The sequence below is a fragment of the Pomacea canaliculata genome, linkage group LG4, assembly GCF_003073045.1.
Source record: "Pomacea canaliculata isolate SZHN2017 linkage group LG4, ASM307304v1, whole genome shotgun sequence".
NCBI lineage: Eukaryota > Metazoa > Mollusca > Gastropoda > Architaenioglossa > Ampullariidae > Pomacea > Pomacea canaliculata.
Window position 1 is genome coordinate 29,111,818 of NC_037593.1, and position 23,600 is coordinate 29,135,417.

At 40.8% G+C, this 23,600-nt stretch overlaps 1 protein-coding gene across 2 annotated transcripts; it reads left to right on the forward strand.

The window, feature by feature from the left end:
- The first annotated feature begins 1,683 nt into the window (after window positions 1-1,683).
- On the forward strand, window positions 1,684-12,132 carry LOC112562369. 2 transcript variants are annotated; one of them, XR_003098850.1, is made up of 8 exons: window positions 1,684-2,454; window positions 5,159-5,297; window positions 6,219-6,364; window positions 6,648-6,747; window positions 7,758-7,881; window positions 8,771-8,861; window positions 9,226-9,371; window positions 9,629-9,737. XR_003098850.1 is itself a non-coding variant. In XM_025235610.1 (7 exons), the coding sequence occupies exons 2-7, from the start codon at window positions 7,779-7,781 to the stop codon at window positions 11,232-11,234; spliced, it is 696 nt and encodes a 231-aa protein (XP_025091395.1). In that variant the 5' UTR covers window positions 6,647-6,747; window positions 7,758-7,778; the 3' UTR covers window positions 11,235-12,132. The 2 variants fall into 2 exon arrangements, 1 of the variants encoding a protein (XP_025091395.1); XM_025235610.1 differs by lacking the exons at window positions 1,684-2,454; window positions 5,159-5,297; window positions 6,219-6,364 and adding exons at window positions 10,275-10,447; window positions 11,161-12,132 and having other exon boundaries at window positions 6,647-6,747.
- The last annotated feature ends 11,468 nt before the right edge of the window (window positions 12,133-23,600 follow it).

The window sequence follows — 23,600 nt, forward strand, 5'->3', positions numbered from 1 at the left end:
AGGCATCTGCTTAGGGCCCCGAACTTTGGATCGTCGCTAGGGGCCCGCTCTCTTGATTAATTAAGTATGATAACTATAGGCTCCGAATTAATCCATATGCCTCGGTCCCGTGGGGGACTAAGAACGGGTCCGGGTGGGTGAGAGTGGATTAGTAGCAGTAATTGTATTTAAGAGTAGCGCTCACGGAAAAGATTTGTTTTACTTGCACGTCTAAAGGACTCAATGGTGGGTAAGAGGCGATGTAAAAGGAGAGTACATCTATTGCTTTGTTCATCATCGCTACAAAGCCGGTGACAATATGTCATGACAAGAGTAAATTAAGATGAACTGGTCAGACGAAAAGCGAAGTTCTCTGTAGGAGAAGAGAAGTTTGGAGAAAACAGGCATGACACGTGCCTTCACATAAAGTAGAGAACAGATAATTTGTACTGAATGCAAGTAGGAACGGCGAAGAATTAATGTCCATATATATATAACCGATTTGTAAAACGAATTGCAATAAGGCTGAGAAATATTAATAATGTGGGCATCAACAGGGAGGAGGCGAGAGAGAGAGAGTTAACACCGGTCATGTAAACAGCATATTTTAACGACTTAAGTCGCCTCTCCGTGTCAGGTGCCCATCGGGCGAGGAAAGGAACATCGCGGTATTATGCCGCAGCAGGTAGAAATTCCAGCTGAGGTCGCCCACCGGCTTACGTCCGTCACATTCCTCATGTATTCGGAGTTTCTAAACGTCCAACGACTCAGCACCACTGGGGAGACAGCCGTCGGTCACGTCTCGTGCAGGTCGCTACCAAGACACAACTGGATCAGTTCCCCCAACATCCACACCTCCACCTCTCAACCTGAGGGTCCCAGTCTGTTTTACCCCATCCTTCTTTATCTTTAAAGTCTCTTGGGTTTCTCTGTTTCTCTATCCATCTGAATGACAGACTACTATCATACTTCATGGACTGGAGGTTATAAGGCTAAGGATGTGATTCAAAGAAATGATATATGTTCCTCCTGTCTGCTTCCACCCGTCTTTCTGTTTCTAAAAGTTTGATTTTATTTTAAAATTATAAATGAAACCCAAAGTGACCCTTATCATCAAAGATATGGTAGCAGGATCGGATATCACGAAAGGAATAATTATCAATTTAGACGTTAAAGAAAGATGGGAAACTACTGGGCATCTCGAAAGACAGAACGATATGTTTAGTTAGCTGGCCATAGCTATAGTGTCCATGATTATAATCCTATTCCTATTGTGAGATTTGTTTTTCTTAAAAACAAATGATGACATGAAATGGAATAATCTGAGTTGAGCCGAAATGAGAATGAGAGGACGGGGTGAGAGTCTACTGATCATGCTATTGAAGGTTTTCTTCTACGTATTATCTATGATGAGCATCATTACACTTCATTCATCTATTTAATCTGTAACATTTTTTGTTACAACCATTTCATTCTGTATTTTCTTATTTTCTATATTTCGCAAGATATAATTGTCTAAGGAACTAATTGTTCACATTGACAGATGTACACCCGTACAACTACAAACGTTGTTTACGTTAACCACACGACCTTATTTTCGTTCTTTTTAGGTAAAAGAAATTTGATTCATAATTTTTCGAGGAAGGCACACTGGCATGCTGCGGATGTAAGGTCGCTCATAATTTCGCAGAGTGGGAGGAGGAAACGCCCTCGTCATAAACACCCTCCCCCTATCGCCTTGCCGTGTACACAGACCTGGCTGTTGTTCACTGTTTCTCTGTTGGCCCAGCTTGACACTTGCTAATCGATTCCCTATTGTCCCCAGTAGTTGGCGGTCAGATCCCGCTAAATCTGCTTAAACCCTCAGACACATTGTATTTCCTCCGCTGTGCATAACATACGCTTGTCCGTTTGTCCGTTTGTCCATCCATTTTATTTTCTGTGTTGTTGTTTTGTCTGTCCTTTTCCCGTCTGTCTGGTTTTCTGTTCAGCCTCCCCACTCTTCCACCGCGAGCATCTTTACACTAACATCGGTGACATTCGTCCTTCCCTCCAGCATCCTCTCCATTCCTTGGGTATTGGTCATCTTGTGTTTGGTCTACCTACTGACCAGTTTGTTTATCTTCTCACCAGCCCTCTCTCTTCTCCACAGCTACTGTCCTCTCCCTTCTCACTTGTCTCACTCCAGCACATTCTCCACTTTTCACTCCCCCACACCTCCCACCTGCAGTTACCTCCCCCTGTGTAAGAACTACAGCTCCCTACCATTGTGTTGTGGACGGTCAAACAATTTGGATTTTTTTTAAAAGAAGGTGAATTAGATCCGCGAGCACAAAGGGACGGCTGGACATTAGGTCGTACAGGACGAGGGGTCAGTCTGAGAAAGGGATCGTTACTTCTGCACCTGTTCGCAGCTGACAATGAAGGGCTGTTGCTTCTTTGTCCTGTCTTTATGCGTGATTATTCACCTCCAAGGTAAGAAAACTGTTTCCTATTGCATGATCTCACAACATAAGTATAGTGCACGATATCGTAACTTTGTAAACCATCCCCGCTTCACCCCCTCATGTTACATTTCTTTAATCTGTATAAGTGGGTTGATTAAGTGGATAAGTGATATTTCAGGAGAGAATTTATGTACACTAGGTATCAATCACCATTAAATGTATTTGCTCAAAACAAACAAACAAACAAACAAACAAACAAACAAACAAACAAACAAACAAACAAACAAACAAACAAACAAACAAACAACAGAATTTCGTTACATACGAAGATATGAAAATGCAGAAAAATACTAAATTAACACAGTGGTCTGAGGAAGGATTCTAGAATGGCTAGAATGTTATGTTAATTTTTATTACGGCAAAATTCGTTATTTACCGTTGTAGATATCTAAAGCCTGACCTAAACCTTGACTACTTTGTGAACGAGTTTAAAAAGCGTTGTTTTGCAGAAAAGTTATTTTATTATACAAAGAGCCAAGTATATCAGTTTCATTATTTATTAGATCGGTATAAACTTCTAACACAAAGGTAGGAAAATCTAAGACCTCAACCCATAACCTCTACGGTGTTTAACTCTCTTTTCATGTCTCATATGTGTTATAAAATATTTCGGTGATGTTTGTAAATAAGTGTGTTGGATTTTTTTAAATTTCATGCTAAATAACGATTTAATTATTACTTTGCGATGATATTACTCTTGTATGGGTGTATTTTGAAGTGTATTGTTGATGCCGCTACGTTGAATTAAAAAAAAAATTTAAGTGTTGTGCCTAAAATTAACAAACATTATTGGTCAATTTAATGACATGAATGCTTTATGTCTGAGGCATTTATTTTACTTTTTGCGGTCTGAGAGACGTGTGTATAAACAACTTTTGTTATAGTTTTCGGATATAATTACAATAATTATTTAAGTATTGTAAAATAAGTATATTATAAATTATATACATTTTTATAAGTGGTCATTTGGAGACGATGTACTACCTGAATGCATTCCTGGATGTAGGTTAACATCGTCATTATCGTGAAGAGATATTCTTTTATCGTAGGCATTATGTGATGTTATTTTAAAATAATCCCTACCTTTCTTATGTACTCAAATTCCTTAGCCTTTATATCAAGTAATGTTTATACATGCAGTAAACAAACCATGCAAAATGAGTATTTTATTGTAACATACAAACCTTCATATAATATATATATATGTGTGTGTTTGTGTTTGGGGGTGAACGCATTTTATAACCTGCTGGATTCAATGGTGTGTATGACATAATCTCATAACCACTACAAGTTTGATTCATCTTTTCATTTTTACATTTACATTTTAATCAAGATTCGTAATAATAAAGTGGGCATGTGTGGAATAGCGATGAAGACTCCAGGTTTATATTTTTATCTAGTCATGATGGAGAACACATCTCATTAGAAGAACAGTATTTTGTTTTAACGCAACAACAGGAATTAGCAGAATATTGCGCAGGAGATAAAACACTGTCAAAAATGTCAGAACATGCTAAGCTTCCGAAGAGAAGAGGCAGTGTTATATTCCGCAGTCGTTAAGCAATCAGCCAGACTAAATAGTTCTCCAGGTAGAAAAGGAGAGAGAGAAGAGGAGGCGATCTCCAGGTGGAGGGGGAGGATCTTACTCCCTAGTGGGGAAGCGGAGAGGGAAAGGGGGAAAGACGGGGCGGGCTTCCCTCTGCTTGATCTTCTTGGCGTTTGCTTGTCTTCAACATTTGCAACTTGCATCTCTGAGAACGCTAAGCACCGGTCGGGGAGACGCTTGCCACCATCTCACAGCCTTGTGACCCCGTGACCGGCACGTGCGACCCGACCTTCGCCCGCAGCGCCCTCTCGTAGGCGATTATCTGATGAAGGGAAGAGAACGCACAGCTATGACCATCAGAGCAGAATAAACAGATGGTATTACGAACAGATTTTTTTTTAAAGGTTGAAAATATCGCGCTTTGAAAAATGAATCTTTACAGACACAGAAACAATAGAATGTCACGTGAACAGCAAAGCACCGGCAACAATTTTGTTTTGAAGCAAGGAGGGGCGGAGAAGTCCGAGTCAATGGGTATGGTCATGCCTAGTCGCAAACCTATACATGAACTTAGGAAAAAAGATTTAAAATTTAGATAACAATCCACTTGAATTCACGGGTTTGCTGGTACGTTGTCATTTGATATTACTTATGAAACAGTAAAAATTTATTTCCCTCTAGGGCTGCCCACCTGTAAACAATGGTCACCCTTTCCATCTGAATCAATCATCAGTAAATACAGCAACCCTTTTATCCGTTAAATAACTACCTTGGAAATTAGCTTTCTTTTTTCACCATTAATAATGCTGATTTAATCATTTGATACATTTCTCTACTCATTTTCTTCCCTTGTTTGTCTCGAGTGAGTGGTTTAGTCTATTGAGCTGTTCTGTGTTACACAGGCAGGCAGCTAGGCTCTGTCCATATAAACCTTCACATCTTTAGTGATGACAATTTTTTTCTGCCCGTGTATGTACGTACAAAGTATAAATGTCTGTCTGTTTGTCTGTTTGTCTGTTTGTCTGTCTGTCTGTCTGTCTGTCTGTCTGTGACCTTTAATATTTAACTTATCATTAACATGACGATTTCTCTGACCTTAAATTATTTAAATTGATATCTTTGTCAGTCAGCATCGTCGCCGGCCAAGGAGCATGCAACATGACCCAGGCTGCTGTATGCGTGACCTCCATGGAAAGCGCTGTCAGGCATGTTCTAGAAAGTACTTCCGGTGTGACCAAACAGGAATCGCTTCAACGGCTTTGTCTGTGAGTCTTGAAGCATTTGCACAGGCCTGTTTCACAGTTCAGGAATTTGAAACGCACGATTCCTTGAAAGGCACATACCGTATTAATTTACTAGTTAGGGCATATGTTGTTTTCATGTTAAAACTATTCATTGCTCCTTTTAAGTTTTGCTTACGTAACTCAATTAAGTTTTTTCTTACTAATTTCTTTTGACACTTGCTTACAGAATTTATTAAACATTTTTTACGTTTTCAGGGAAAACCCTCTAAAATATTGAACAATAACCTACACTTAATTAGCCTTCAATACAAATAAAAAATGAGAAAGAACTAGCTCAAAATTCGCGGAAGAAAGATTGAATAAATAATGAAAGCAGTTTGTTTTGTTTTTGAAAGCCGACACTCGGAGGTCACAGGAGTGCGAATGTGAGTGTCACTGAGCGCTCACCTCTTTACCTTTGAACCCTTTCAGCCTAGCCTTGTTTTTGAAGTACAGTATTGTTTTCCAAGCTGCATTTTCATGCCCGACGAGAGATCCACGTCTTCCTTCACTGACTAAAATGGCCGTTGACATAACATGGCATAAATCCAGGACAGTTTTACACAGAGAAGTGTGTGTGTGTGTGGGGGGGAGGGTAGGTATATGAAGGAGCTGAAGTCATGGGGACGGTAGGTACTGTGAAAGACTGACAGTTTTCAGGCCTACACCGGGGAAGCGGCCACAAGAAAGTGAAGACCTCGGCAAGAGTGGACCAGTACGGCTCGCACTGGCCCTATAAATCACAATTTATTTTGTAATAACTATTATACCCGTCTTGATACCCCTATACCCACACCCATGCTTCACTACTCCTGGGGTAGTTTTCATGGCAGTGTAATTTGCAAGCCTCTCAACACTATGCAATTAAAATATTGAGAAATAAGAGAGTGCGTTTGTCGCCAGGGATGTCATAAAGGGAAACAACCTCACCCAGTGCTACATCGAGGCGACGGGAGGATGTTCTTCATCCGAAGCGGGGGAGACGCCCACGGCAGCCATGCGCGACTGGGAGCGCGTGATGCAAGACTTGTATCAGATGTGCGATGGGGGTGAGTAACTTTCTTGGGCAACATTCGTTTTGCACGTGCAACGGACACCGCTGACGGTGATGGAAGTTTCTGTGTTAAAACGACGACGACCGTCACCAGTGTCGCATACAACTGTCTGTAGTCCTCACACCTGGGGCATGTTGTAAGGGACATAAGTCATCAATCCTTTCTTCGAAAAGAGATGCAAAAAACGGCGAGTTGTTTCCCTTTTATGCAGGCGCTCTCCCATGGGTTATTTGCGGTATTAATAAAAGTGCGAAATTTTTTACTAATGGTGTTTCAGCATGCCCTGATTTTCTTGAGAGAACGATCAACATCACACAGTGCACCAGCCTGATTCGTTTTGATGAGCTGTATGACAACTCCTACCTCTCCTTTTGCAGGTAATAATGTCACACACTTCTGACATTTGTTGTTGCGTAAAACTATTTATTTAAAGGCAACAGGTCAAATTTAAAATAAACAATCAGATAAAATAAGAAATATATTAAAATAAATAAATAATGAAATCTGGAAGGAAATAAAAGCAATCAGTAACTGAGAGAATTGACGCAGACGAGTAAGATTTTTTTAAAGTTTAGACTTTATGTTCATCGAGAGAGGGCAGGTCCCGTCAAAAGAAATAAAACCTGATTCACTTCCCGCTCTGCCCTCTATCCCCACCTTTCCCAGCTCTCACAGACAGCGTCCTTGAACTAAACATAATAGTCGTCTGACCCTCAAACAGATATGTTTGCATTTCAAAGCTGTTTGCCAGGGCAGCAAGACACTATAAAGGAAAAAATATTGCAGTGTCTGCATCTCGACTTACTGTGAACCTACTCCCGTCTCCCGGCAGAAAGCTTTTCCTTGTTCTACCCCGGGTGCGCGTAGGCGTTGAAAAAAAGAGAGAGTAACAAGAGGAAAGGCATTTAGTGACACTAGTTGCTGCCGAATATTTTTTTATTGCTTTAACCCCTACCCCCCTGTTGATCCCCACAAACATTCTGTGCCCCATAAGAAGCTTTTTAGGAAAAAAAAAATGTCAAGAAAGGGATTACCGGAAATTAACTTTTGTGACAGAGTAAATACTTTCTCTCCCTTGACACAGTAATATATCAGTGTGCTCTGTGACACAATTCATTTATTACTCAAGTGACACTTCTCTTTTAATTTCTCTCTGTCTCTTTATATCATCTCTCTTAGCAACATACTCTAGATGTGTCAAGCTCTGGCTGAGATTAACTAGGATCGGTGACAGCAGGTACCTCAAATGGCTGCCGCTCTAAAAGAAAAGTATGGTCTGCTCCCACTTAAGAACTTTTTCGCTCATATCTTGAATGTTGGAGTGTCATTTCACGTGTCCTCTGACACTGGCCAGTGTGACAACATGACTGCGTTTCTCTTTCTGCAGGTCTCTCAACGCCAGCCTGGAATGTTCGCAGAAGTGTCTGGAGGTTGTGATCTGTTCTCTCAGCTGTTCTACGACCTCTTACCAAAGGGCGTTGACCAAACGGCCAGCGCTATCTGTACCTCAGGTACGACAGAAACAAAGGAGGGGTCAGTTCTGTAGTCTAGGCCAGTGGTTCTCAAAGTGTGGTCCGTGGACCACTAGTGGTCCGCGGGCATAAGTCAGGTGGTCCGCGGCTGACAGTCGTCATATGTCAGCAAAGTGATGTTTAAAGTGATGCATTTCTCGTATTAACATTTTAATTACAAATAACCAGGTATATATATTTTTATGTCAACTTATTACTATAATACTTTTACAAAAGGATTTAGTTTTGAATTAAAATGAAACAAATGCGGCAATTTAAATTTGAAATTCATAGTACAGACTGATTTTTAGGCCTTGGTGGTCCGCCATACTTTTTACTTAGGTCTTGGTGGTCCGCCATAGCTTTTACTTAAGTAAAGTGGTCCGCGGTCCGAAAAACTTTGAGAACCACTGGTCTAGGCTACACTTTCACACAACGTGTCTCCATTTCTGAGCATCTTTCCATTACTTAAACATTACAACATTTTATATTGTTTAATGTGTCCCATAGTCTTGAAATATGTCCCAGTATGTCATAATCAGGACATATACGGTACGGACAAATACATTTACAGGTGTTGATATTATCGGACTCGTACATTCAAATTTAGACCACTGTGTGTCATTGTTAGGACATATTTAATGTTCCAGAATTCATTCAAACTGGTAAAAGGGTGTTTCATATTGGTAAAAGAAAAGTTTCCAGAAATAGATAAGAGTTGAGAGTGAAGACACTGCGGATCATAACGACAATAAAAAAGCGAAGAAGTAACAAAAACAAGGCAATGAAATGAAAGAGGGAGCCTTTGTCTTCGTGTAACTCTATATAGGGTGGGTTTCAACCCATATAACATGTCCTCAGACAACTCCACCTTGACTTTCTCTTTCAGGCTGCGATAACTTTAACGAGGCGCTCAGCATCTTGGAAACATGCAAAAGTTACGTGGCCAATTTACCTGAAGATCTTGATGCTGCCTGCAGGTGAGCAAAATATTTAGGTATTCTTTCTTTTGTAAATTTCCGCTGTATCAGACAAAACTCACATTTAGCACCGTCTGTCCTTGTTGAATATGGCGCCTTTTCAGTTTCTTCACATTTAACTAGATCAAAATCGACATTTGCCGGGCTGTTACAGAGACACACTGACCTAAAACAGACTTAGTCACCGAAGCTAAAATAAAAATAAAAACACAAACATGTCGACAGAGAAACGCACACTGCGAGAGATGCAGACATGAATTGACAAACACTTAGAAATAGACAAGAAAATATACATAAAAAATAACATATGAACGAAGAAATGGATATAAAATTAAAGGGCAGCATCCGCTGATTGGTGTTGCAGCGCCTACCGTCAGTTTCGCACGTGCCTGTACTCTAGTGACGTGCCGCTCACGTGCCCGATGTTCGGGGCCCTGATGGACGTCCTGTACCCGCAGCACATCTTCGGCCTGTACGAGGAGCAGTGTAACGATACCAGAGCGGACCAAGGTCTGCCTTCAGTCATCTTACTTTACTTCCACTGTCATTCAAACGCAATAATGCACAAAGGCATACATTCAAACACATGTATAAACGCGTGGACATACTCTTGCATTCATTCAAACTCACACATGATCTAACATTAACTGCTGCGAAATATTCTTAAGCTATTTCTCAAACACTCCTTCCCACCTCCTCATCTACACATGCTCACAACCATTTTGAAAATGAAAGACTTGAACCACACACCCTTCATTGATTGACAGACACGTGCGGAGAGAAGGGCGTGGCCAAGATGGACCACTGTCTCCGGGTCCTGGCCTTGGCCTGGCCAGCAAGCACGGACACACCTGTCCTCTCGATGGACCAGTGCAGGTGAGTGAGTGGAGAAGGTGCGGGTAGTCGGAATTACATTAGGGATGGATGATCAGGTATCACAATAAATGTTCTTTAAAAAGCTGCGTGACGTAACCAGGGTTCAGATTCGTTCAACTGCAGTTATTTCTATGCTGATCACGTGGTAGTCATCATCATCATCACCACCACCACCACCCCAACCACAGCTACCACCTCTTAATGTTTATCACATGGGGACAACAGCAGCAAGTAAGCAAACACACAGGAAAAATACTTGTTTACCTGCAGTACAAAAATTCAAAACAACAGCAAAAGTAATTAAAAGGACGAAGAAAAAACAAACGGAGAAGTTTTTCTTGCGTGGATTGAATGTCGTGTTTTAACGCACAGTTTTTGTTGGCAAAGTCTTTCTCTCTGTGTGTTCTGAGTTACCTTAAAATTATCTTACGGTGTCCTAGTCATCGATACCAACGACTTCTTCGTCGGTCGATGTGAACCCTCGTTAGCTAGCAGCACGTGCCGACATCTTCCCAAGAGTCTTTTTTTTTGTTGCAGTGACTTCAGAAGCGCACTGCGTTGCCTCGAGAGTTCGGGCTTCAACGAATGCCCCAGCCTGCAGCTCTACTTCAGCCAACGCACCGCCGACAAGCGGAAGCACAAGGAGATCCTAGAACGAGGCTGCGCAGACTTACCGGAACTGCAGGGCGGCGATAGCTCCGCAGCAAAAGGTGACTTTGAAAGGAATCCTCAAGTCAAACGCCTGACATTGAGACGCGGCAGAAGAATAACATCGAATGAAACACGATATGTTCTTGAGCCAATGCTCTTGTCTATTTCTGAGTCTTCTGGTTTTCTTTCTTTCTTTTTTTTTTTTTTTTAATCCCATTTTTCTACGATTTCTGAGTCTGTTTCTGCATCTGTTTCTTTGCATTGTCTTGTTACTTGTAAATTCTACAGCTATGTGTGTCTCTATCCTTACTGTTTAGGCCTGAAAAGTACACATTACATACATATATACATGCATACAGACATGCAAGCATTTACAAACGCATACAAACGAACAGACTGGAAAGACGGTTAGGGACACGTTTCTTTGCTATTAATAGCAACAGTCATGTCAACCATGCTTGTAATGAAAGGATAAGTGGCTTTAGTTGCAGCGGGAGATAACAGCGCAAGAAATGAGAGCAAAGACACTGTCACACATAAGAAAGTATGAAAGCAGCACGCGCCACAGAATAAAAAGAAAGTAAGCAAAAGCGCAGATGGAAGTACTGGCAGGAGGAGGTAACCCGCCAGACTAATTGCGCATTCAGAAAATCTGAAGGTTACATACATGGAATAGGCACAGGTCACGAACCATTAAGGACTGAAAGGAAAAATAAGAAGACATCACGTAAGTCTTCTCTTTATATCTTTATCTCTTTTTTTTGTTTTGCAGTTCACTTGATGAGCTCCCAGGCAGCTGCATTTACTTCCCTTGTCACCCTTCTTGCTGCGGTTGTTGGTAGATGAGAGAAGATACCAGCGCCATTGTATGATTGTTTTGTTCCATCATTTTTGGGGGGATTTCTTTCCATTTTTGTTTTTTTTACGGTGTGTTTGTGTGTGTGTGTGTGTGAAAGAGAGGAGTGAGTGTCCTGGTGGACTGGTGGTGCACTTTGTCGTGAAAACATCGTTGGTGACACAAGTCAACGAAGCCAAATATTTAAGCAAGTTTGCCTAAAGTTTTTATATCACAGTCATGTGTAAACAACTTTGCTGAGGTCGGTCAACTGTTTGCCCATATTTATAGTTAAAAACGATCTTAAAATCTGTCGCAATTGTCATGTAACTGCTGGAATAATCTCCCCCTGTCTCCTGTTGCCCTTGTCTCCTTGCGCCAGATGTCGCCTTTGCATTCACGTTGTTGGGGCTGGCCTTTGCTTGCAGGGTCTCACCCCTACCGATATTTTATTATCACTTTTAGTTCTGCAAGAAAATTTTGTTTGGTATATACAAAATACTGGGAAATATTGATACTTAGCTGATGAAAACAGTGGGTGATAATATCCGGGACATTTTATGGACATTTTATTCTATTTGATAACAGAGGACACCGTGTTAAACTCAAGCTTCCAAAATGAAGAAAATCCAATTGATACCTTAATTACTGTATTATATTATTATTATTATTATTATTATGAGAGTGTGTTATACCCTGAAAGATGAACGAAAAGACGAAGAAAGTGAATAAAGTGGAAGTACTTGTATACAGAAAAATATGTATAACATGTAAAACATCTTTCATCTTTATTGACTTATCTCTTTTTTAAAAATCTTTAATTACTTTGTATCTTAAACGATTTTTTAGTTTCTGTCGTCCTGTCTTGTTTTGTTACTTGTTGCTACTTTATGTCTTGTTTTCATTTTACGTCTTTATTGTTTTTTTTAAACTTTTTTTTTTACAAAATACGGATTACTTTACGTTTGTTAATAATTATTGTTACTTTAGGTCTTAATTGTTGTAAAGTAACAGCGACTGACAATTAAAATTTAAAGTAACAATAATTATTAATTTAGTTAATTGTTGTTTCCTTCATCTTTTACTTGTTCTTTTTTTTTCTTTCTGTCTTTCTGCTTCCTTTCTTTCGTTCGTTCACAAAACTACAGTTCAGATGATCGTAACTATGTGAACAATGTAAAAGAAGGAACACACGCATCATTCAGTGTGAAAGTCTCATCATCACCCCTGCCCTATGTAGGTTAACAGCTGACATCAGTCGGGGTGGGAGGCACTTTGCACGTTGCTGACTGTAACCGAGAGAAACGGCAAAAAGGTTTGAAGAAATGACCCACGGTTACACCACGGCCATGCCTGGCATTCTGCGACATTTGGCGACATTTACTGACTTTGAACTCGCTGTTATAAAGCCAAGATTATTTGTTATTTCAAAATGAGTGCATGCCTGAGCGGGTCAAAGGTCACGAGCCTATCACGTTGCTATGACCAAGTATGTCTGTGTGGTCCCTGAGGTTTGGAAAACAAAAGAGGCTGTTACTTTTATTGAAAAGATTAAAGGAGACAATCAAAAGCAAGGACCTTTTTATTTCTTTATATTTATTGCATAAAGCTGTTAAAGTGAAAAAAAATAGGGAAAGACTACTGACAGAAAACATGAGTATGGTAAAGAGGTTCGCACACACAAATCCACACAGATACTGTTAAACACATATATCACATATATTATACACACTCTCTTCTCTCTCTCACACACACAATGTAAAAGACAAGTACTGAATGATAGTTTCTCTGACTGGAATGCACGAGGGCCTCACCCCGCCCCGCGATGACTTCATTCTGTACTCAGCAAAGTCTGCCGCCAGTGAAGGTGAGAAGGATGCACACTTCACCTGCCGCAGTTCCGTAGTTCAGAGCAACTGTGCGGTGCAAAGTAAAGCTCACGAGCATGAAATGACATTACACGTGCTGACTACACTCCTGGGAGAGCAACTCGACTCGCATGACTTCTCTCTGTCCTGCTGCAGCCAGTCAGCGTGACGCACGCGGTGTCTAGTCACGTGGTCTTGCTGGGTGACCGCACCGACCCTGTGTTCGTCACAGCTACCCGATCATACGTCTGCACTGGTTTAATGTCATTTTTTGTACCTTGCATTATTGTTGTTGTTGAGTGTCTTGTTACATGTTGGAGTTTTACTGATTTACAGCCGCCATTCAGGTCTTGTGACCACCCACGGAAATGCTTGAAATACCGCCATACCTCCAAGCCCCCCTGAGTCCCGAAAGTGCAATAAACTTGTCCAGCAACAAGTGAAACCACTCTAAATACCTAACTGATGATTCAAACACAGTGCATGGTGGAACATTATATGGGTGGACAGGATCGGGTAGACAGGTCACATATCCCCGTTTTGTTACAGCGCTAACAAATATTAATTCAAATAAATTGAAAAAAGTATTGTCATCCATACTGTAATATTACTAATTAATAACTTGATTTGTAGAGAACATTTTCCATTCAAGCGAATCAACAATTGACCACACAACAAACAGAATTGTTAGCAAAGTGGATGAGATTGGGACAAACAGGAACAAAGAGGATGGGTGAAGAACCCAAGAAAAAGAGCCAGGAAGAAGAAAGGAAGAATCAGCTGGATGCTGAATACTATTTTTGAAAAAAGATGAACATTGTGGCAGGACCGGAAGCTTCAAACTTAGACACAGGGCAAGAAGTGTCTGACGAATTCTTCCGTCGGATGCTTGGCACCGAGAGGAGGGCAACACAAGCAGACCGAAGAGACCGACAGGTGATAAGGAGTCAGTAGCTCGGACAGGTATGAGGGGGAGATGCTGTGAAGACAATGGAGACAGTGTGGCCACCTTGTAGTTGGCCACCTTGCTTCCTGTCATTAGAATATTGACATTTTTACCATCTTTAATTGCATGTCAGAAAGGTAAGCTCACCTGGTGTCAACCCCATGTTATGTTATTTTCAGTTCATTTCATTGTTTCGGTCCAATAATGTTCGTTACCTGGTTTCAGTCCCATAGTGTTGTGGAAAATTCATCATCAAATTTCTAATATGACTACGAGATGACTTTATGGTGACTGTCATCTGTAAATAAGAAATATTCCAAAATGTTTCGTAACAATACACGTGACCGAATAGATCATGGGCTGACCTTTGCTCCCCTCTTCCTGACACCATCCACGCTAAACCTTTTTTTTCACACGATGTTTTGACATTAACTCAACTAAAATATCTAACACCCTGAAACAAAATGTACCCGCGGGTATACACACATACACATCCTCCTACTCACCCCACCATACATACACTCAAGAAAGGAAGAAGTCAAAATAAAAGAGAAAGAGAGGAAAGGGAAAAAATGTAACAATGAAGTTAAATGATAAATACATCATCTGAGCAAGACTGCGACAACAAGAACAACAAGAACAAGAAGAAGAATAAGAACAACAACAACGACGACGACGACGACGCGTAATGCGTCTGCTGTCAGCTCTCCTTATCATGACAACAGCATCACAGTATCCACAGCGGGGGACCATACGCAATCATCGAGGAGCAATCATAAACAATCACAGTCGTTTAGTGTATCATGATACGTATACTACCGTAATCACGGAGCACAATCATGTAGTCGTGTAACCCAGTGGAGTGATCCCAGTGACCTTGTGAACATCACCTAGTGACCGAGTAACACGCACGTGACCTGCTCCTCCCGGTGAACAAAGTTTCTCCACCTTCACCTGCCATCAAACTGTCCAGCGGATTTCTTTGGCAGCCATTTTATCACACACACACACATATCTTCGATTCAGAACGCCCCCTAATGCAAACTCTGACCCTGACCCTGACGTCGAGAGATGAACTCGTTGCTAGGAGACAAGGATGACGCCTGGCAACCACGGTACAAAACCCTCGATATCGCGGTCGTGCAGGAAGCAAAAGAAGGATGGCCGTAAAGCTGTCAGTGCCACCTGATGGAGATAATCTCCCTCTTGCTCCTGGTGGCAGTAAAAGAGAAAATATTTGCTGTGTGATTTGATCTGTGACAACACAACTGCGATGTGCGCCTCCGTGCAGCCTCCATCTTTGCTTGGGATTTGAGTGAGTAGTGTTTGAACCCAGTGTTTGCTGGTCTACAAGAAAGTTTGACGACACTTTTCCTTTTTCAAGTGGAATAATATTGTTTTTATAGTTTTGGTGAATAAAGTAACCATAAACATAGAAAGCGGCAGATTTTTTTTTTAAAAAGAAAACGTATTATTCTTGGTGGACTTTTTCCCCTAAAAGATAAACTTAAAATAAAACGTTTACTAAACGGCTGAAGTTACACAAGCAAAGAACCAAATATCAAATAAACTTAAATGACTTATTTAAAAGAAATATTGTATATTACTAATAAAAATTTATTCATTTTTTTCAAAGAGCTGGCAAATTAAATTTTCTGGAATAGTACTTTTTTAATGTTTAATTGTTAGTTTCTTTCATTGCTTATTTTGTGTGCGATGGTTTTGTTTGTTTGAATTTTGTTTGATTGTTTGATCATTTGTTTGTTTGATTGCTTGATGATTTGTTTGATTGTTTGATCATTTGTTTGATTGCTTGATCATCTGTTTCTTTGATAGTTTGATCATTTGTTTGTTTGATTGATGTTTTGTTTGTTTGATTGTTTGATCATTTGTTTTTTAATTTGCTGTTGTCGTTGTTTGTTTGTTTGTTTGTTTGTTTGTTTGTTTGTTTGTTTGTTTGTTTGATAGTTTAATATCATGTCTGGGTAGTGCACTGAAAAGTTTCATGCAAGATCAGAGTGCTAAATAAGTTTTAGTCAGTTGTCTACCGCATTACGATTACGAAACAAGGCACGCGGAGTGTTTTTCGTTTTGGTTTCTAGTTCATAAACCAGCGCCACCAAAGATGGTGTACATGTACCCCGCTGTGTGACTGCAACACACAGACAACGCCCAGCAACTCAGCACATAAAGGTCGGTTTGATACGGTGAACCTCCAGCTTTCAGGGGACTGATGGTGGTTTTATGTGGAGGACGAGTGTGATAGGGATCTCGCCATAAAAAGCGAGGTGGCCTGCAAGAATCTTTTTCATGCAAGCACGGCATCACCCTCGCCATAACACAGATGGACTTGAGAGATAAAAATATGAAAGACCAGTGCAGTCAGTATTACAGCTGACGTGGCTGAGGAATCCCGTGAATGCGCGGCAGCTCCACAAGGCTCGTGCAGTCGCTACATGCACACCGACACGTGCATCTGCAGCTCAAACAAGGAATGTGTTGGGAAAAAAAAAAAGAAAGAAAAATAATTTAAAAAAAAAAAAAAAAAGAAATTTGAAAGATCAGCATGACGCCGCGTGGGTTATTGCCCTTGAGAATCTGTTTCGTGGACGGAATCTGTTCCTCCCTCTTTTAATCCAATCACAGGCCTTGAGAAAAAGGTTTTTCCCGACATCGCGCCAGCTGAGGCAATTTAGAAACGAGGCTGTAAAAGCGTCTCAAATGGTTTCTAAAGAGAATCGTCTAAGGCAATCCTTCCTAATTTGCCCTAAAAAGAAAACAGGATTTAATTTTGGTGATGATGATGGCGGTGGACATGCAAGCTTTAAAGGCAGTCGCTAGAGGGAGCTGTAGTGTAGGGGACGCACGCCAACCCCCAGTTCCAGTTTTATGATCACCAAAGGGCGTGGAAACGTTTTCCGGGCTGTTTGTCGGGCGGGCATGCGCACGTCACGTGATATCCCCATAAGGGAGGTGCAGTGCACCGTCTGGAGGTAACAGGGTGATGTCCATAATACCTTGTGCGGTCTTAAACTGCGTCTAGCCACCTCGTTACCCGCTTAGAGAAAGTAAAAACTTCTGGCAGTAATTTGTGTGTGTGTGTGTGTATTTTCGTGTGTGTTTGTGTGTATGTGTTCGTGTGTGTGTGTTATAAACGAGGGCTCTCGACTTTGAACACGCTGAAAGCTCTTCAGACTGTGGGAGTGGGCATGAACACGGAGCCGAGACTGGACACTGTACGAGATTACAAGAGACAATCTTATTGCCATCTACAAGTGGGCATGGGAAGGAAGCGATCATTATGTTGTAAAACATTGTACGTTGTGTGAACGGAAGAAAGAAAGGAAACAGAAAGACAGAGAGAAAGAAAATACAGAACAAGAGAAAGATGAATATCATGAGAATATCACACACACACACACACACGACTGCACGCATACACCCATATTCACAAACACAATGGCAAATAAGTCTCTCCTACTGATGTGAAACCAGCTAGTAAAAAAAACCAACAAACCTCCCCCCACCAAAAAAAAACAACAACAAAAAACAAAACAAAAGAACAAACAAAATGGGAGGAAAAGGAAGCAGAGGCAAAAAAAAAAAAAAAGAGCACAATTTCTCCCTTCCCTCGTTCAGATATTTACAGCAAAGTAAAACTAAACACTCTCAGAATCATAACAAGATCCAGTCCCTCACCTTTTGTTCTGTTTGCACAAGTTAACTATTTAACTAATCCCGGAACCAAAATTTATCAAGAAAATTAACTTTGTAACTATGTTCGGTTTGAGTTGACCACTCCATTACATTACATTACTCTTCATTTTCAAAAAAAAAAAAAACTGTCCAGAAAGTAATTTTGAAAAGTTATATTCGTCTGCATTCACTTCGTCTTTCACTATTTAAAAATAATCATGGGAAAAAAAAAAAAACCCGCCAAGAAAATATCTGGGAAACTCATCAAGCCGAAACTCTCGCGAGAAACGAGGTCTCGACGAGGTCACGGCGACCAGGGGAAGTAAGCGTCGTGTACCTGACACCGTCAGTTCCCTCCCCCGATCAGTTGGGGCTTGTTTGCTCCAGGTGTCCTGCTCGTTAAAGCCAGAGCATCTTCTAATCTGTCTGAGACTGGGTGCAAGGTACTTCCATAGGCCCAAGCTCGCTGGCTAAGTGAAAGGTAATGAGGAAGGGAGGAGGAAGACAGAGGAAGGAGGAGGAAGAAAGAGGAAGGAGGAGGAAGAAAGAGGAAGGAGGAGGAGGAGAGACCATGAATATTCATGAGGTCTATTAAAGTAAACCTAGGCAACACTAGACTGCACACACTCACATAAATTCAGAGTAAAAATTTCAGCTTTTAAAACAAAATCGAATCTTCCTCAGAAATTTTCTAGATTGCCAAATAAGATTTTCGCCATATTTTATGCCATCTTCAGGATTTCACGATCATTTCAAAGTCTGTTTAGTGAACGCTTCATGGGGCGTAACAGGCAATGCACGAGTTACCTTTTTTTTAAAAAAAAATCTTAGCCAGAACCCACTTAACCCTTTGAGTGTAGCAACACTCCTGACCGTTAACCACTTTTCATACAGGTGTGTGCCATTCACAAACTGAATGATGATGTAGAGAACGGATGTAGCAAGTCATCTAGAAAGATATCATCAAACCTGAAATAAATAATATTAGTGAGAGAGCATACTGTTTGATTAAGTTATATGTAGCATGCATTCATTGCAAGTCTGAGACCTCAGGCGACTCGCGACACCAAACAGGTTAATGGACTGACACCGACTAGGTTAATATAGTATGTGAAATATACTGTAGATTTTTGGGGTTTTTTGAAGCTGCAGGCTGAGGAAAGCTATATATCTGTTCTTTGTGCATTTATCCGTGAAACAGATGCTAAACATAACTGCTACCCGGGATGAAGGCGCCTGGAATTAACGGACATTTCTACGGCTGGCTTGAGCATCTGTCCGTGCGCAGCGATACACTACTCTTACGATTATGACTACGATTACGATTGCATGCATCAAAACCCTTATCTTAAAAAAAACTTGTTTTATTTATTATGCATCAATCTGCTTTTGAATGTAAGCATTTCACAACCATTCAGAGAGTTGAATCGATGTAGGACAGACATATTTTGTTTCTTTTGGGATAAATTTTTTCTTTCTTTTTTTTTTTTTCTCGGTCGTCTGCTAGTTGATTTCATGGTCTTGTGAGCATTGAAATTCTTTCACTTTGTAGATTATCATGGATATTCAGCTGTTGCTGGAGCTGTCATGGTTCAAGAATGTCGACAAGGTTATCTGTGAGGAGGAGGAGACGATAGCCTTCAGGAGTCGTACTTTCGGGGTTGACTCTACTCTCATGGCTACCACTACGGTTACCGCCTCTGTCTTCATCTCTCTACCGCTTCTGGATAACAGTCTTCACGGAAAGTACTGAATATAGTTTCTGACACTTAACTATATTTTAAAATTAAAGTTTGAAATTTCATGTTTAAGCACGTTTAATTTTTGAAGTCTTCGAACCGGTTTTTGTATTCAAAAAAGCCAAAAAAAAAAAAAAAAAAAAAAAAAAAAGCTCCCAGCGGTGAACTGGTTTTCCAAAAACAGACAGGAGAAGGAATGCAGGGCAGCCATGGCCGAGTACACATCAGTGAAATTATTTTCTCGCTAATTCAATCATTTGACGCCAGGAATTAACGGGACACGGTCTGCACACCGACCGGAGACTTCAAAGCATGGCTGCAGGTGTCGGTCAGGCGAGCTGACATAAATCACCATCGTGCCCGTTTCAAATTATGAAAAAATGAAGGAAAACATGTCACTGTTTCAGCTTCTACAGACGGAAACCATCGTGTGATTGCTAGAAACTTCACAGCTTCTGAAATTTACTTGCAATAAAAACAGTCGTACACTAGGAGAGTAACACACCGGAACTGAATAAAATAACCGGAAACTGGGGGCGGGTAGGGTGAGGAAGGAATTTTTAGCGCAGACCCTCGCGTGATTTTAAATAGTTAAATATAGAAGTCACATGATCAACAAGTCCTCAAAATGACAAAGTCCTTTAACAGGGAAATAGGACACTATGTCATAGAATGAGTTAAATGTCATTGTGACCTCACTGACCTGGAGTTTTTATTGACATGATGTTCTCTCTACACTTACCTGCGATGGTACACTCAAGGTTTTCTTATTAGAACACTTAAAAAAGAAAACTTTCTTCCACTTGCCAGATAATAGACAAAAAAGGATTTATTGAATCCGAACGGGAGTTGAACTGAATGGCGACTGTGTACACAGCTCTCATTGATAAGAAATTGCTCTTCATCAAAAGCCGTTCAGTCGTTCACTTGTTTCTCACGCTAACGGCCGCCTTTCAAATGTGAGATAAGAGCCGTGAATGGCGGGAGGTGCGTGGCTTTCAAAGAGGTTCTTACCCCCGGGGTGGGAATCAGAGCGGGAAGCTGCCAGAGCCCGGTTCCGGGCCTGCGAGGCGAAATTGCCGCTGCCACCGCGTGTCAGGGTGTCGGTGAAAGAGTTCTGTTTATTTTCTTCTAACGGCGCGAACACGTCATCCACTCAACATTTGGCCGTCTTGGATTACCTCCCTGCACAACATGTTGCTAGACAAGAAGGGGAGATAAATATGTGTGTGTGTGTCAGTGAGGGAATCCCTGTAGAATTTGTGTGTGTAGTTACTCCATAAAATGACCGATGGACAGACACAGAGATGAAAGTTTAATAATAAAGATTAAATTTTGCTGATGAGTATACACTTGAATAAAAGTTGTTTCTTCACACATCAAACACATCTCGTGTTCTTGGATACAAAATGAATCTCAATCCTCGGATAGTTTTGAGCCCGTGGTGTCTTGGTTTGGTCAACAGTCTGACATGAAACCAAACTAGAGAATCACTGTTGATTGTGTTTATTCCCACTTTTTGATATTTAGTATCATGCCGCTGATATTTATTAAAATATCCCACGATCAAAGCTTGATTCACGGTCCCAGGGCCTTGTGAATCCATTTATGAAGTATGGTGAGTATGGAGACGAACTTGACTGAACTCTGAATTATGATAGATAACTCTACACCCTGCTGACTTTCATTACACCGCTTCTGTATGATAATTAATAGACACAGGTAATTGCAGGTACCATCAGTAGTCCAGCTGCTCAAGCCATGAATGAAATGTCGGGTTGTGTGCCCGGGTGTATGATGTAGGTGTACCTTAGGATGGATTATAAAGGTGTGACAACATGTTTTCTGGTATTTTGCTATGAGGTACCCCTTGCTTTATCTTCTATTTTTTCCCCCAGTGAGCAAATGTAAATAATTTCAACAGTGAGCACGTGACAACAAAAGATGAAGGAAGGATCCCTGACTCACTGACTCAGGTTTAAACAGATTTGACAGAAAAAAAGAGAGAACCAAGGATTCTGTGACATTCTTTTTGTATGAAACCTGATGCGTGAGAAGAGGCAAATAAAAGCAGTAGAGTCAGGAGCAAGTAGATCATCAAGTTTTATTTATTTAATTTTGTCTTTTTTTTATCTTTCATTAAGTTAGGACAAGAAACATTAACATTCTTAGAATAATGTTCACACTCCTGAACTGGAAAAACATGTAAACATGTTGCCCCACATCGTCAGTACACACTGCCTCACACCTGCCCCGACAGGTCCTCGGGCTTCAAGCTGCATCTCGGGTCAGATCAGGTTATTCTCACTAACCCTCGGGGTTAACCGCTTTGTTGCATAGCACTCCAAGCTCGAGTAACGGTCGCAGTAAACAAAGATAGCATCACATCCTCACAGCATTCCAGCCCAGCATCGTGGCATCCCAGCATCACATCCTCACATCCTCACATCATCCCATTATCCTAACATCACATCATCAAATCATCACAGTATCGCCTTACGGAAGATTGTTTTAGTACAGTGCTGCTATTTGAACTATTGGGATTAGAAAATTAACTCTGATAAGCCTCATACATTTAATCATCCCCATCTTTCCCCGCTCGTCCTGTAGCTGGAAGGAGGTAAGAACGAAAAAACAAGACAATAAAAAGAAAACAAGAGTGATGGCCATTTTCGATCCTTCTCGCTACTTAATCTATTCTCCATCTTTGTATGGAGTCAGGGACCAATTTCCAACTGTAATGGATAGTTAACCCAACACAGGTATCGAACCAGCATGTCCCGCGTTTGGACGACAGCGTTCTAAGGTTCTTCATGTGCCACATGGAGTTCATTAGTCCGGAGATGTCCTGACCACATTTTCCTATTTGAACTGCATGTATGTATAAAAAGAAAGCTATACACACAGTAGTTTAACACCAAAGAGTGAGAGAAAGTCATTGTAATATAGTAACAAGTCTCCTGTACCGGAAATAGCAAAGACAGGGAGGAGAGCAGTCACATGTCATCAGGTCAAACAAGATGCTACACGAGGATTAGTCATTAAGGAAGATAAAACGATAAAGACCACACCATAGTTCACTTTTTACCTTCAGTAAAACTTGAAAACCTTCGCCAAACAGGGAGAAGAAATCAACTAAATGCCAACTCAATGTGGACGAGGAAACCTTCAACTGTAAACATGAGCAGAGATGCTCGTCAGATTAAAAACAAACAAACAAAACTAACGGACATTCCCCGTTAAGTGTTTCATCCAGTTTTGTGGCATTAAAAACTGACGGCCATTTATTGTTTTCCTTGGCAACATATCTTTTCACACTAATTGTCATGAAGGCAAACAACCAGAAAGTTCTTGCTTCTCAAGAAGTGGTCATGAAACAATAATCATGTTCGCAAAGTAAAAGACGATGGCGGCGAGGTTGACCTTTTGCTGGAATGTTCTTTAGCCTGATGATACCATATCGCTACACCAGCTCCAGCATCCATTGCAGCCAATGAGAAACATCGTCCGTTAATAACTGGCTACAGACAGGTTTTACAAAAGCAGTCGAGCTAAAGGTAGCTTTGTAGGTAATGAATCCTGGTAAAATCAAGCCCATGCATGCTAAAGTCTTTATTGGAATCAGATTTTTGTTTCTGCTTTGTTTTGTTTCCAGAAAGTTGGCGAACACCTCTGGAACTCTGCGCAGCTTTTAAACCGCATTCTGTAGAGATGAAAGAATTCAGGGCAGGGCAGCCTGACTTTGGGTTTATTCCTTTCCATGCTTTGAATGTAATTTTCCATAGGATGACTGGATCATCAAAGCTCGGTTATGCTTAAAAAGTAAGCGAGAAAGCCGATGGGATTTAGCCATCCACTGAGTAATATAACTTTCTTTTTTTCTGTTGTTAAAATGGTTCGTGAAGATCTTGTCCCCATTGCCATTGCAAATTTTATGACTTTAATGAATGGAAATAAGTTACTTATGATTTTATACTCAACCGTTGAAATTAAGTGCCACACAGACGATGAACATAAGATAAAGACCATCTTTATATTTCCAAAAACTCTTCGTACCCTCTGGATTCTGCTGCACACTATTTAAGGATGTTCGTGCTCGGGACATCTGGTGTCTGGTTCTTGAAGGAT

Bases quoted from the DNA above. Each gene is read 5' to 3' on its own strand.
- LOC112562369 (XM_025235610.1), top strand. From the start codon at position 7,779: ATGTTCGCAGAAGTGTCTGGAGGTTGTGATCTGTTCTCTCAGCTGTTC. The intron at 9,738-10,274 runs GTGAGTGAGTGG...TTTTTGTTGCAG, and splicing joins CTCTCGATGGACCAGTGCAG to TGACTTCAGAAGCGCACTGC. The intron at 10,448-11,160 runs GTGACTTTGAAA...TTTGTTTTGCAG, and splicing joins CGATAGCTCCGCAGCAAAAG to TTCACTTGATGAGCTCCCAG.